General features: G+C 48.5%; 2 protein-coding genes across 2 annotated transcripts; one reads left to right on the top strand and one right to left on the bottom strand.

Annotated features, from left to right (window-relative positions):
• Positions 1–3,657: 3,657 nt before the first annotated feature.
• LOC138369110 (uncharacterized) lies at positions 3,658–7,897 on the top strand. Its single transcript, XM_069332047.1, has 2 exons — positions 3,658–4,327; positions 7,371–7,897. Exons 1-2 carry the CDS (start codon positions 3,658–3,660, stop codon positions 7,895–7,897), a joined length of 1,197 nt encoding a protein of 398 aa, XP_069188148.1.
• A 1,322-nt stretch (positions 7,898–9,219) lies between these two features.
• On the bottom strand, positions 9,220–10,448 carry LOC123762834 (protein odd-skipped-like). The gene has a single exon (XM_045749597.2). The coding sequence runs from the start codon at positions 10,211–10,213 to the stop codon at positions 9,392–9,394; it is 822 nt and encodes a 273-aa protein (XP_045605553.1). The 5' UTR covers positions 10,214–10,448; the 3' UTR covers positions 9,220–9,391.
• Positions 10,449–13,888: the final 3,440 nt, after the last annotated feature.

The following is a 13,888-nucleotide window of genomic DNA, read 5'->3' as shown; positions in this document are numbered from 1 at the left end:
CCTCCTCCTTCTCCTCCTCCTCTTCCTTCTGCTCCTCCTCCTCCTCCTGGGGCGCCAGTAACCGCTGGCTGCCCACTGGAACCCGAGGAGGCACGACCCAGGGGTCAGGTGACGAGGACTATACAACACAGAGAGAGAGATCGTCGCGTTCAGGTCGAGGGATTAGCTCCTTACCCGAGCCGCTAACAGCGCTGTTTAAAGCTGCGGCAAGCAGCTCTGTTGACCAACCAGTGGGAGATATACAGGGGGAGGAAACTGGCCCTTACCACTGTGACCACAGCTGGTGGCCTAGGTTCGAATCCTCTAGGAGTCATTTGAGTCGAGGAAAATCAAAATTTGGCTATGTTTTCCCATATGTTCTTACTTCACACTGTCAAATAAACGAAAGTGTATTACAGGGATATACACAGTGAAAGGTATACCACGACTTTCTGTTAACAGACATTAAGAGTTTACCGTAATCCTACACTATATTCAGTTTAAGCATGTTTATTGAGGCAAGAAAAAAATACATCTCAAAGGGGATAGAGTAGGCTAAAGTATACTTGTTGGCTGATCAGGAAGGCTGTGTGCTGGCTTTAATGGCCCTCATGCAGGTGACAGGCCTTATAGGTCCCCCTCATGCAGGTGATAGGCCTTATAGGTCTCCCTCATGCAGGTGACAGGCCTTATAGGGCCCCCTCATGCAGGTGACAGGCCTTATAGTCCCCCCTCATGCAGGTGATAGGCCTTATAGGTCCCTTAATGCAGGTGATAGGCCTTTTAAGTCCCCCTCATGCAGGTGATAGGCCTTATAGGCCCTCCTCATGCAGGTGACAGGCCTTATAGGGCCCCCTCATGCAGGTGACAGGCCTTATAGGTCCCCCTCATGCAGGTGACAGGCCTTATAGTCCCCCCTCATGCAGGTGATAGGCCTTATAGGTCCCCCTCATGCAGGTGATAGGCCTTATAGGTCTCCCTCATGCAGGTGACAGGCCTTATAGGGCCCCCTCATGCAGGTGACAGGCCTTATAGTCCCCCCTCATGCAGGTGACAGGCCTTATAGGTCCCCCTCATGCAGGTGATAAGCCTTATAGGTCCCCTAATGCAGGTGACAGGCCTTTTAGGTCCCCCTCATGCAGGTGACAGGCCTTATAGGTCCCCCTCATGCAGGTGACAGGCCTTTTAGGTCCTCCTCATGCAGGTGACAGGCCTTATAGGTCCCCCTCATGCAGGTGACAGGCCTTATAGGTCCCCCTCATGCAGGTGACAGGCCTTATAGGTCCCCCTCATGCAGGTGACAGGCCTTATAGGTCCCCCTCATGCAGGTGACAGGCCTTATAGGTCCCCTCATGCAGGTGACAGGCCTTATAGGTCCCCCTCATGCAGGTGACAGGCCTTATAGGTCCCCCTCATGCAGGTGACAGGCCTTATAGGTCCCCCTCATGCAGGTGACAGACCTTATAGGTCCCCCTCATGCAGGTGACAGGCCTTATAGGTCCCCCTCATGCAGGTGACAGGCCTTATAGGTCCCCCTCATGCAGGTGACAGGCCTTATAGGTCCCCCTCATGTAGGTGACAGGCCTTATAGGTCCCCCTCATGCAGGTGACAGGCCTTATAGGTCCCCCTCATGCAGGTGACAGGCCTTATAGGTCCCCCTCATGCAGGTGACAGGCCTTATAGGTCCCCCTCATGTAGGTGACAGGCCTTATAGGTCCCCCTCATGCAGGTGACAGGCCTTATAGGTCCCCCTCATGCAGGTGACAGGCCTTATAGGTCCCCCTCATGTAGGTGACAGGCCTTATAGGTCCCCCTCATGCAGGTGATAGGCCTTAGGCCCAGCACCAAAGCATGAAGGCACAATCTTGGCCACTAAACACGTGTACTTCACCTCTCATCAATATGTCGTGAAATTGGTCTTGTAACAAGGCTACAGAACCACAGTCGGTTCCATAAACAGAAAGTTAACCTTATTGCACACTCACAAGAACGTGACGTGTCCAAGACAGTGTGTGTGTGTGTCCGGGGAGTTCATAGACGAGACTTCGATCCCACTCTACAGCCTCAGTATTTCCTTATCCATATAAATTTAATTATAAAACTCATTTATGTAAACTGTATATTATGCAATATATAATTATAACAAAATATCAGTTTTATACTTTGGTTATGATTTAAGCAAACAGTGTACTTAATTTTTGGGTAAATTAAATTATAATTGATTTACTGTTTAGTTTAATAAATGAACTCATTACTGTTTAACTTAATAAACGAACTCATTACTGTTTAGCTAAATAAAGGAAGAGTATGGATGATGTACACCTGTGCTTGCTGCACAAGCAAGGTGAGAGGCTGCATTTGTGTACTTAATGGTTCCTGGAAGACGCTGCACAGTGGCCCAACCTCTCGATCTCTCTGGCTGTCAAATGGCATCACTGTAGAGGCAGGTGAGGCATCAAAGCTGAATTGAAAGAGACGAGTCATGTGAGGCACGTCACGGCATAGACTGGATTACATCTCTTCACTATCCTGAGAGTGAAGCATTCTTACCAATGTCTGGAAACCTCGCTTTCCATTCTGCTCGTTTCCTCCGCAGTCTTGGACCGCATCTCTGCACCTCCTTACCAGCAGACACTGAGACGAAGTATGCCCTCAGGGAACACACTTGTATACATCAGGAACACGTTTATCACCCCTTCCCTCCATCCATATGTACACTGTGGTTTCTGCTGGTAATATCTGGCCCATTTTCTCCCGTCTCTTCCCTCCTGTGGCCCTTGTTCCTGTCATTGTATACACAGACTCTCGTCCACTAGAGCGCCTGCCGCTCTCACTAGTGTCTGCGTCTCGTTCACAGCTCAGCAACTATGTGAATGCATGTGTGTATATATGCATGTATATATGTATATGTACGTATATATGTGTGTGTATGTATATGTAAGTGTATAAAGTACATATGGAAGCTGATCAGAATTGCATTTCACCTTTGTAAATGCACATTAATGACACTTCGAACACTTTATGTAGGGCATACGTAAATCTGTGTATCTATGTATTTACGTATGTAGGTTAGCTTAGCATTTTAAAGGTACCGAATCACCTTCTGTGGTTGAGTGTTCAATAAATCCCTGAACTATATGTTTAACCCATCTCTAACCCTGTCCATGGAGGACAGAAGAAAATGTATATATGTTAGCATTGTAAATGTGTGGCCACGTCTGTGGTAGAAAATAATAAAAAAAAGCTCAGCAACGGTGTTTAATTATATAATATACGGAATATAATATATAGTCTATACTCCTCTGTGAGAGTACAAGCCAGAGTGTGTCTTTGCGCTGAACAAAAACATCAGCTCTCAGAAAATAATTAAAATAGACAAATATTACAAATAATAATAAACAAATTGAGTTATGCAACAAACTAGGCCATTACACCAACTAATCACAATGTGTGTAAGACACAATACACATTCAATTAACAAAACTAATTCATACAAATTAATGTTTTAAATAAAACATGCAAACAATGTGTATATAACAACCCAGATCAATGGTTGAAAAGACTTACGATAACCAGTTAGATAAAAGGCGTTGATAATGGCATTAATAAACCCGTTTATATGAACCCATTAATACTATATAGACGCGCGGAGTGAAGCATAAAACGACGCCATAATAATGAGGGATATTATTCACTCTGACACTCTGCGTCACGAGTGTACTCTGCGTCACGAGTGTACGCTGCGTCACGAGTGTACGCTGCGTCACGAGTGTACGCTGCGTCACGAGTGTACGCTGCGTCACGAGTGTACTCTGCGTCACGAGTGTACGCTGCGTCACGAGTGTACGCTGCGTCACGAGTGCACTCTGCGTCACGAGTGTACTCTGCGTCACGAGTGTACTCTGCGTCACGAGTGCACTCTGCGTCACGAGTGTACTCTGCGTCACGAGTGTACGCTGCGTCACGAGTGTACGCTGCGTCACGAGTGTACTCTGCGTCACAAGTGTACTCTGCGTCACGAGTGTACTCTGCGTCACGAGTGTACGCTGCGTCACGAGTGTACTCTGCGTCACGAGTATACTCTGCGTCACAAGTGTACTCTGCGTCACAAGTGTACTCTGCGTCACGAGTGTACGCTGCGTCACGAGTGTACTCTGATTCACGAGTGTACTCTGCGTCACGAGTGTACTCTGCGTCACGAGTGTACTCTGCGTCACGAGTGTACTCTGCGTCACAAGTGTACTCTGCGTCACAAGTGTACTCTGCGTCACGAGTGTACTCTGCGTCACGAGTGTACTCTGCGTCACAAGTGTACTCTGCGTCACATGAGTGCCCAAGACTTGTCAGGCTTGGGCCGCGGCCAGCTGACTGACACAGGATCACTTGACTGACACAGGATCACTTGACTGACACAGGATCACTTGACTGACACAGGATCACTTGACTGACACAGGATCACTTGACTGACACAGGATCACCTGACTGTCACAGGATCACCTGACTGTCACAGGATCACTTGACTGACACAGGATCACTTGACTGACACAGGATCACTTGACTGACACAGGATCACTTGACTGACACAGGATCACTTGACTGACACAGGATCACTTGACTGACACAGGATCACCTGACTGTCACAGGATCACTTGACTGACACAGGATCACTTGACTGACACAGGATCACCTGACTGTCACAGGATCACTTGACTGACACAGGATCATCTGACTGTCACAGGATCACTTGACTGTCACAGGATCACTTGACTGTCACAGGATCACCTGACTGTCACAGGATCACCTGACTGTCACAGGATCACCTGACTGTCACAGGATCACTTGACTAACACAGGATCACTTGACTGACACAGGATCACTTGACTGACACAGGATCACTTGACTGACACAGGATCACCTGACTGTCACAGGATCACCTGACTGTCACAGGATCACTTGACTGTCACAGGATCACTTGACTGACACAGGATCACTTGACTGTCACAGGATCACCTGACTGTCACAGGATCACCTGACTGTCACAGGATCACCTGACTGTCACAGGATCACTTGACTAACACAGGATCACTTGACTGTCACAGGATCACTTGACTGTCACAGGATCACTTGACTGTCACAGGATCACTTGACTGTCACATGATCACTTGACTAACACAGGATCACTTGACTGTCACAGGATCACTTGACTGTCACAGGATCACTTGACTGACACATGATCACTTGACTGACACATGATCACTTGACTGTCACAGGATCACTTGACTGTCACAGGATCACTTGACTAACACAGGATCACTTGACTGTCACAGGATCACTTGACTGACACAGGATCACTTGACTGTCACAGGATCACTTGACTGACACATGATCACTTGACTGACACAGGATCACTTGACTGTCACAGGATCACTTGACTAACACAGGATCACTTGACTGTCACAGGATCACTTGACTGTCACAGGATCACTTGACTGTCACAGGATCACTTGACTGTCACAGGATCACTTGACTGTCACAGGATCACTTGACTAACACAGGATCACTTGACTGTCACAGGATCACTTGACTGTCACAGGATCACTTGACTAACACAGGATCACTTGACTGTCACAGGATCACTTGACTGTCACAGGATCACACACACTCAATGTTTGCTGCTGATGGAAACATTATGAGAAGAATCATGACAGATGAAGATAGACAGACTACAGGACCACATGGACAAACTGGTGGAATTGTCTAGAAAATGGCTGCTAAAATTCAATTCAAGAAAGTGTAAAGTAATGAAATTAGGCGAAGGGAGCAGAAGGCTGAACACAAGGTACCATCTGGGAGGTGATATCCTGCAAGAGTCAAATAGAAAGATCTGGGGGTTGATATCACACCGAACCTGTCCCCAGAGGCCCACATCAAAAGCATATCATCAGCGGCATATGCTAGACTGGCCAACATAAGAACTGCCTTTAGAAACTTGTGTAAAGAATCGTTCAGGACCTTTTATACACTTATGTCAGACCAATCCTGGAGTGTACAGCTTCAGCCTGGAGTACATACCTAGTTAAACACAAGACAAAGTAAGAGAAGATTCAGAGGTATGCCACCAGACTAATCCCGCAACTGAGAGGTATGAGCTACGAGGAAAGCTAATTAAGCTGAACCTCACGTCCCAGGAACACAGAAGAGTAAGGGAAGACATGATAACCACCTACAAAATTCTCAGGGGAATGGACAGGGTGGATAAAGGCAAACTCTTTAGCACGGGTGGGACACGAACAAGGGGACACAGGTGGAAACTGAGTACCCACATGAGCCACAGAGACATTAGAAATAATTTGTTTAGTGTCAGAGTAGTTAACAGATGGAATGCATTAGGCAGTGATGTGGTGGAGGCTGACTCCATACACAGTTTCAAGTGTAGATATGATAGAGCCCAGTAGGCTCAGGAATCTGTACACCAGTTGATTGACAGTTGAGAGGCGGGACCAAAGAGCCAGAGCTCAACCCCGGTGCACAACTAGGTGAGTACACAGGTCCAAACTGCAAACTTTTTGGGGTCGAAGTCCTTTTAAGGGCCCGGGTTCGATTCCCAGTCAAGGCAGAAACAAATGAACAGAGTTTCTTTAACCTGATGCTGCTTGTTCACCTAACATTAAATAGGTACCTGGGAGTTAGACAGATGCAACTGGCTGCATCTTGGAGATGTGTGTGTGTGGGGGGGGAAGGGGGAGGGAGATAAATATGTAGTAGAAAGAAAAAAAAAAGTCACTGTCAGAGAACTATCAGACAGGAAAGGTAACGAGTGGAGTACCGCAAGGGTCGGTACCAGTACAGAATTAAGAGCATGTAAAAATAAAATAAAATAAAAAAAAAAAGTACAGAATTAAGAGACAGGGTCTTTGAGGGGGCTATACCTCAGGGGCCTCCATCAGCAGAATACTCGCTTAAGTTGCATATCTCAGGTTTAAGTATAAGGTGTAAACATGTATAGCGATCACAGACAAGTTATGCTCGGCACCTTCTCATCGCATGGAAGCATCCAAATGTTCATTCATTATTGGTTGCCGTGGTCGAATTTCCAACGATGAATGATGAAGACATTTCAAGAGCAGCGGCCAATTTTCAGAAAATTATCTCGGATGACATGGAGCCTAAATTTGTCCAAGAAATTCTTCACTTCAGGAACTTTATTGGACACTTTGATGACTTCAGACAAGCATGAAACACTACAGGCTTCTGATAGCTACACACTTCTGATCACCCTACACCCTAGGGTGTCCACACCTCTCACTGATCATACTCGTAGCCGGTTCATGCTTGCTTTGTATACTTTAATTATTGTCAGCTCCTCATTTGAACTTTTTTGGTGATTCAGAAACCCGTGAAAGTGATTCAGGAACCCGTGAAAGTGATTCAGGAACCCGTGAGAGTGATTCAGGAACCCGTGAGTGTGATTCAGGAACCCGTGAAAGTGATTCAGGAACCCGTGAGTGTGATTCAGGAACCCGTGAGAGTGATTCAGGAACCCGTGAGAGTGATTCAGGAACCCGTGAGAGTGATTCAGAAACCCGTGAAAGTGATTCAGGAACCCGTGAGAGTGATTCAGGAACCCGTGAGAGTGATTCAGGAACCCGTGAGAGTGATTCAGGAACCCGTGAGAGTGATTCAGGAACCCGTGAGTGTGATTCAGGAACCCGTGAGAGTGATTCAGGAACCCGTGAGAATGATTCAGGAACCCGTGCAAGTGATTCAGGAACCCGTGCAAGTGATTCAGGAACCCGTGCAAGTGATTCAGGAACCCGTGCAAGTGATTCAGGAAAATGTGAAAGTGAACGAAGCGGTCTTAAAAACGCGTGGTTCGGGGGCTGTCTCGAAGTGTTACACCCGCAGGACAGGTGTTAACAGGTGTCGCTGGGTGTTATGACTCAGGTGGAGGAGTCAGTGGGTGGGTCAGCAGGTGGCATGAACCACTGGTGGGTGGTGGTGGTGGTGGGGGGGGGGGAAAGAGTGTCAAGACTTCATAAAGTGTTACCAACTCTTCCCCCCCCCCTCCACATGATGCTTGACAGGAGCACACTGCCCAACCAGCACGTGGATACGTTAGCCTCGAGCGCGGTACTGGAGTACAGTACTCTCAAGTGTATATATATACACCGACAAGTGAGAGGATGGGTGAGGTGTATATCAAGTAAATATATCACCACCACCACGTATGGCATTTTTCACACTAAAACAGATCCATTTTCGTCGTGGTGTGGCAGCGAGGACTCAAAATCAAACTATTGCAAGTTTCAACCGAGACTGAGCACGCAAATTAAAAATATCATTCATTGAAAACAAAACAAAAATAATTGAGAAAAAAAAAGGTTCATGAAAAAATTTACTACAGACCTATGTTATGGACTCAAATCTTTAAGTTAAAATAACGATCAAGAAATCGTCTTGAATGGCTATTTGACACACAATTTTGTTTTTTTTGGAATTGCTTTCGTATCAATGACTTGTGGATACTTAAAAAGATGAATTAACCCTTCAGGTGTCGACCCATTCTTAGTTGATCAATGATTGTCTCTAGAGGAATGCTTGGTGTCTCAACTGGAGAGGCAGTGATCAGGGGCCAGATTCACGAAGCAGTTACTCAAGTACTTACGAACTTAAGTACATCGTTCCTCAATCTTTGATGGCTTTGGTGACATTTATTAAACAGTTTACAAACATGAAAACTTGCCAATCAACTGTTGTTAATGTTATAAACAGCCTCCTGGTGCTTCGGAGCTCATTAACTGTTTAATAATTGTAAACAAAGCTGTCAAAGATTGAGAAAAGATGTACAGGTTCATAAGTGTTTACATAACTTCTTCGTGAATCTCGCCCCAGGCCGTCGGCGCCACTCGTCGCCACGGACACGCTCCCTTCACACGATATTATTCACGTGTCAAGTTTTTCAACAGTATACATTTTTTGAGGACGCGCCGTGCGGCCTGGGTTAGTGTATCATTGCGATATTTAAGTTCTGTATCTTTGCTATGTTTAAGCTTCGATAGTGTATCTTTGCGATATTTAAGTTTTAATTCATGTATCCTTGTGATACTTAAGTAATCAGAATTTTGTACATAATCTTATTAGTAGTGTCATATACTCAGACTGTCAAGTATTCGTGGGATTATCAGGTAATCAGTTGTCAGCAACTTTGAACAAATTCATCTCGGGACAACAATACAATATTTACAAAATTTAAAATATTTTTAATAAACAAAATTCTTACAAACTTAAAACACAATAATATTCAACATAAAGGAGCCACAATATGCAGCAAATTGTACATAGTAATTAAAGCTTGTTGGGTGTTGGAATGGCACTGGGGTGAGGGTGAGGGTGAGAGTGGGGAGACACTGCCTATCTGCTCATAATGTCAGCGATGGAGAAGCCGAGTCTCTTGGGCGGCGTCACTACTGCTACTACAGGCAGCTCCTCCTCCTCCGTCAGCGTCTGCATCACGTCGTCTTCCACCACGTCGTCATCGTCGTCACAGTGAAGCACGTCAACCACCTCGTCCGCGTCAGGGGCGTGGCAGGTGGGCAGGGAGGGCGTGGTGCGAGGTAGGGAGGTAAGGGCGGGCATGGGCGTGGGTGGCGCGTCGTGGGCGTGCTGGGCCTTGTGGACGGCCAGCGTGCGCGCCTGGCAGAAGCCCTTGCCACACACTTCACACTTGAAGGGCTTGTCCTTGCTGTGGATGTACTTGTGGTCGCGGAGGTGGTCTTGTCTCCTGAAGGCCTTGCCGCAGATGTCGCAAGGGAAGGGCCGCTCGTCCGTGTGTGTTCTCTCGTGGATCAGCAGGTTGTAGCTCTTGGTAAACTCCCGTTGACAATACTTGCAGATGTATCGCTTCTTGGGTCGGCTGAGGCGTCCCCCAGGAGTCAACAGGAGACGGTTGAGTGCCAGGTCGCCGGCGCCCAGAGCCGCCCACGGCAGCTGACCCAGTGGCATAGATCCATAACTCTGCAGCATCCCCATTAGTCTCGATTCAAGACCAAGAGGAGCTTGTTGCTTGGCACTCGAAGGTGGCACATGAGGCAAAAATGGTAATGACTGGAACAGAGGGAAGGCTGGTGGCACACGGGATAACGGAGTAAAGGCTGATCCCAGGGTTCCTGGCGAGTATTTTGCACCGAGGGTAGAAGAGTCGGGCCGCGCCGCTAACACTGACGTACGCTCCATATTTCTGAGGTAGTGGGTCTGACGGCTGCGCGGGACCGGTCGAGTTTATATACGCGAGCGTCTGGCCGGGGGCACAGGAGGCTGACCATTGGCTGCCGAGACGCGGTGGGGCGCGGCGCTACTGGCTCTGCCTCCAAGTGGGCGGAGCGATACTGAAACGACGACCGTGATTGGTGGACAGAAGAAGGCGGGAGTTCATGTAGGAGCCTAGTGACTGGCAGCTGGGCGTGTAGGAGGCTCTACTGACCCTGTCGAAGAAGTGCGCCGGGATTATTATCTTCAGGTCTCGACACGCATGACTTACTGCCTTTTTTTTCTTTTTTTGCTCTTTTTAAATCCTCTTAGAATTTACGACGACAAAATAGTGTCGGTCTGAGTCTGTCGCTGTAGGACCATGTATAGCGACATGGTCTGCGCTTCACACCATAATGAAGAGACTATAATATGTTATGTTTGTTCCCTCCCTTCCGGGAGTAGGCATGGTGGGTGTGTGGGAGAGGTGTTCCCACGCCGCCCTCTCCCGACCACCACCACCACCACCACCACAGCCGCCATAATCACAACCACCACAACAACGACAACCACCACAACAACGACAACCACCACAACAACGACAACCATCACAACAACTATCACAATCAAACCCCTCCCAACAACCACCACCAGCACCTACACCCGGAGCCTGACGGGTGAGTCAGCACCTACACCCGGAGCCTGACGGGTGAGTCAGCACCTACACCCGGAGCCTGACGGGTGAGTCAGCACCTACACCCAGAGCCTGATGGATGGGTCAGCACCTACACCCGGAGCCTGACGGGTGAGTCAGCTCCTACACCCAGAGCCTGATGGATGGGTCAGCACCTACACCCGGAGCCTGACGGGTGAGTCAGCTCCTACACCCAGAGCCTGACGGGTGAGTCAGCTCCTACACCCAGAGCCTGATGGATGGGTCAGCACCTACACCCGGAGCCTGACGGGTGAGTCAGCTCCTACACCCGGAGCCTGACGGGTGAGTCAGCTCCTACACCCAGAGCCTGATGGATGGGTCAGCACCTACACCCGGAGCCTGACGGGTGAGTCAGCACCTACACCCGGAGCCTGACGGGTGAGTCAGCACCTACACCCGGAGCCTGACGGGTGAGTCAGCACCTACACCCAGAGCCTGATGGATGGGTCAGCACCTACACCCGGAGCCTGACGGGTGAGTCAGCTCCTACACCCGGAGCCTGACGGGTGAGTCAGCTCCTACACCCGGAGCCTGACGGGTGAGTCAGCTCCTACACCCGGAGCCTGACGGGTGAGTCAGCTCCTACACCCGGAGCCTGACGGGTGAGTCAGCTCCTACACCCAGAGCCTGACGGGTGAGTCAGCTCCTACACCCAGAGCCTGACGGGTGAGTCAGCTCCTACACCCGGAGCCTGACGGGTGAGTCAGCTCCTACACCCAGAGCCTGACGGGTGAGTCAGCTCCTACACCCAGAGCCTGACGGGTGAGTCAGCACCTACACCCAGAGCCTGACGGGTGAGTCAGCACCTACACCCGGAGCCTGACGGGTGAGTCAGCTCCTACACCCGGAGCCTGACGGGTGAGTCAGCTCCTACACCCGGAGCCTGACGGGTGAGTCAGCTCCTACACCCGGAGCCTGACGGGTGAGTCAGCTCCTACACCCGGAGCCTGACGGGTGAGTCAGCTCCTACACCCGGAGCCTGACGGGTGAGTCAGCCACAACTGGTCAGGATCCTGACTTGACCAGCCCTAAATATTTCGTCATTATAATACGTTTATTTGACGGGTTGAGCTGACCGCTTTCTCACGCTCCGCCGCCGACGACACATGACGCACTCTACTGGTTTACTGCGTACCGGTGGACGATACCGGGAGGCAGGATACTTTACCGGGGAACGCTACCAGGAGACATTGTACCGGGGAACGCTATTAGGAGATTACTAATGAGATGCTTTCAGGAAACATGCTGTCCTCGAAGTATTTCCTGGAGACACTATCGAATGCACTATGTACCGGGTGACGGAGTTTACCGGGTGACGGAGTTTACCGGGTTAGGTGAGCGAGATGGCTGTTGTGGGTGCAAGGTTTAACGTGATTGCCTCCTGGCGAGGATGGGGGGCGGGGAGGCTCGCCCCCCCCTTTCTCTCTCTCTCTCTCCCCCCCACATCTCCCTCCCCCTCCCCCCCCCCCCCCGACCTCTCTCTGGCCTCTCTCAAAATTGCGCAATTTTATTAAAATACTTAGGCAAATGCGCTTTTGTGAAGCTACCCTTGACTAATATGAAGGGCTACGGTGTTTGTGTCAACAGCTGTATCTTTGTGATACCGAAGACCCCATCTTGAAGGATGGAAGACCCCATCTTGAAGGATGGAAGACCCCATCTTGAGGGATGGCTGGTCATCCAAGCAGCACTGGCACAAAGGCTAGGTAGATTACGAGGATATCCTCAAGAGTACGAAAGTGGAAGAGGATTACAAAGCTCTAGTTGCCTCGTATCGGCAGGTCTGAAGGGTCTAATGACTGGACTTTTTTATTATTATTATTTATTAACATCTGCTTTAATGCCGCTGTCCTAGACTATATGAAGTGGAGTACAGAGTGTGTCAAGAACTAACTACGTGAGGCTAAAAGTCCCCATCTGGCAGGAAGGTTAGCCATATAGGGCCGTGTGATCAGTAGTCTACACTAGCAATCTCTGGGTGCAGTATCAGGATATCCTCAGGAACACTAGAGTAAATAAAGTAATTGCAAAGCTCCAGGTACCTCATGCCAACTGGTCTGAAAGGTCTAATAACTGGGCATTCGGTGATGTAGTGCGGGAGATCATGCCGTAGTTCCTGCTCACAGAGTTTGCAACTGGAGTGCTCAGGATTGGGAGACCCGTCACCTGCAGCCACCTGCCACAGGTAACGGTAACCCAACCTGATCCTGGCAACCACTGTGTCGCACAGTCTAGTGGACGTTTTGTGCTGTCCATAGATGTAGGTTTCAGATCTGAGCAAATCATAGCTTTTTATACTAGTACTTTCAGGTCGTTGGGAGTCAGTAAGTTCTTTCCTATCAGATCTGAATGTTTGGACCAATACAGTTTTGACAGCAGAGATGGGATACCTAGATCTAATTCAACTTCAAACTTGTTACACGCTAATTTGGCTGCAATGTCTGTCTCATTATGATGGGTTATATTTATGTGTGAAGATATCCATACAAAGGAAATTCGAGACCCTTTACTCTGTGCATCAATTAGATAATTTATAATTGGTAGTATGAGGTTCTTGCTGTCGATCTTCCAGGAGAAGTTTTCGATTGCTTGAAGAGCAGACTTTGAATCACAGAATATTATTCCTCCTCCACTGTTTTTTAATGTACTGGTAGCTAGGTGTAATGCTGCTAGTTCTGCTTGTGTGGAGGTCAGCCAGTTGTTTAACCTGACACTGACAGTCTTTGTGCAAATATTATTTCTATAAAACCTACATGCCGCTGCAGTCCGTCCAGTAGAAGACTGGACTGAGCCGTCGGTGTAGACACAGTGCTCGTGAGATCTTAGACTCTCGATGGAGGAGGCAATTGTTTCAAGAGTGACAGCTTTGAGTAGAGCAAGATTCTCATTATCTTTCTTGGTGACAGGTGTGTATGATACTTGAATGGTGGGGTACAGATAAAGAGGAA

The sequence above is a fragment of the Procambarus clarkii genome, chromosome 27 (assembly GCF_040958095.1).
Source record: "Procambarus clarkii isolate CNS0578487 chromosome 27, FALCON_Pclarkii_2.0, whole genome shotgun sequence".
NCBI classification, from domain to species: domain Eukaryota; kingdom Metazoa; phylum Arthropoda; class Malacostraca; order Decapoda; family Cambaridae; genus Procambarus; species Procambarus clarkii.
The sequence above is the reverse complement of the archived record's forward strand: the minus strand, read 5'-3'. Positions and strand labels throughout refer to the sequence as shown.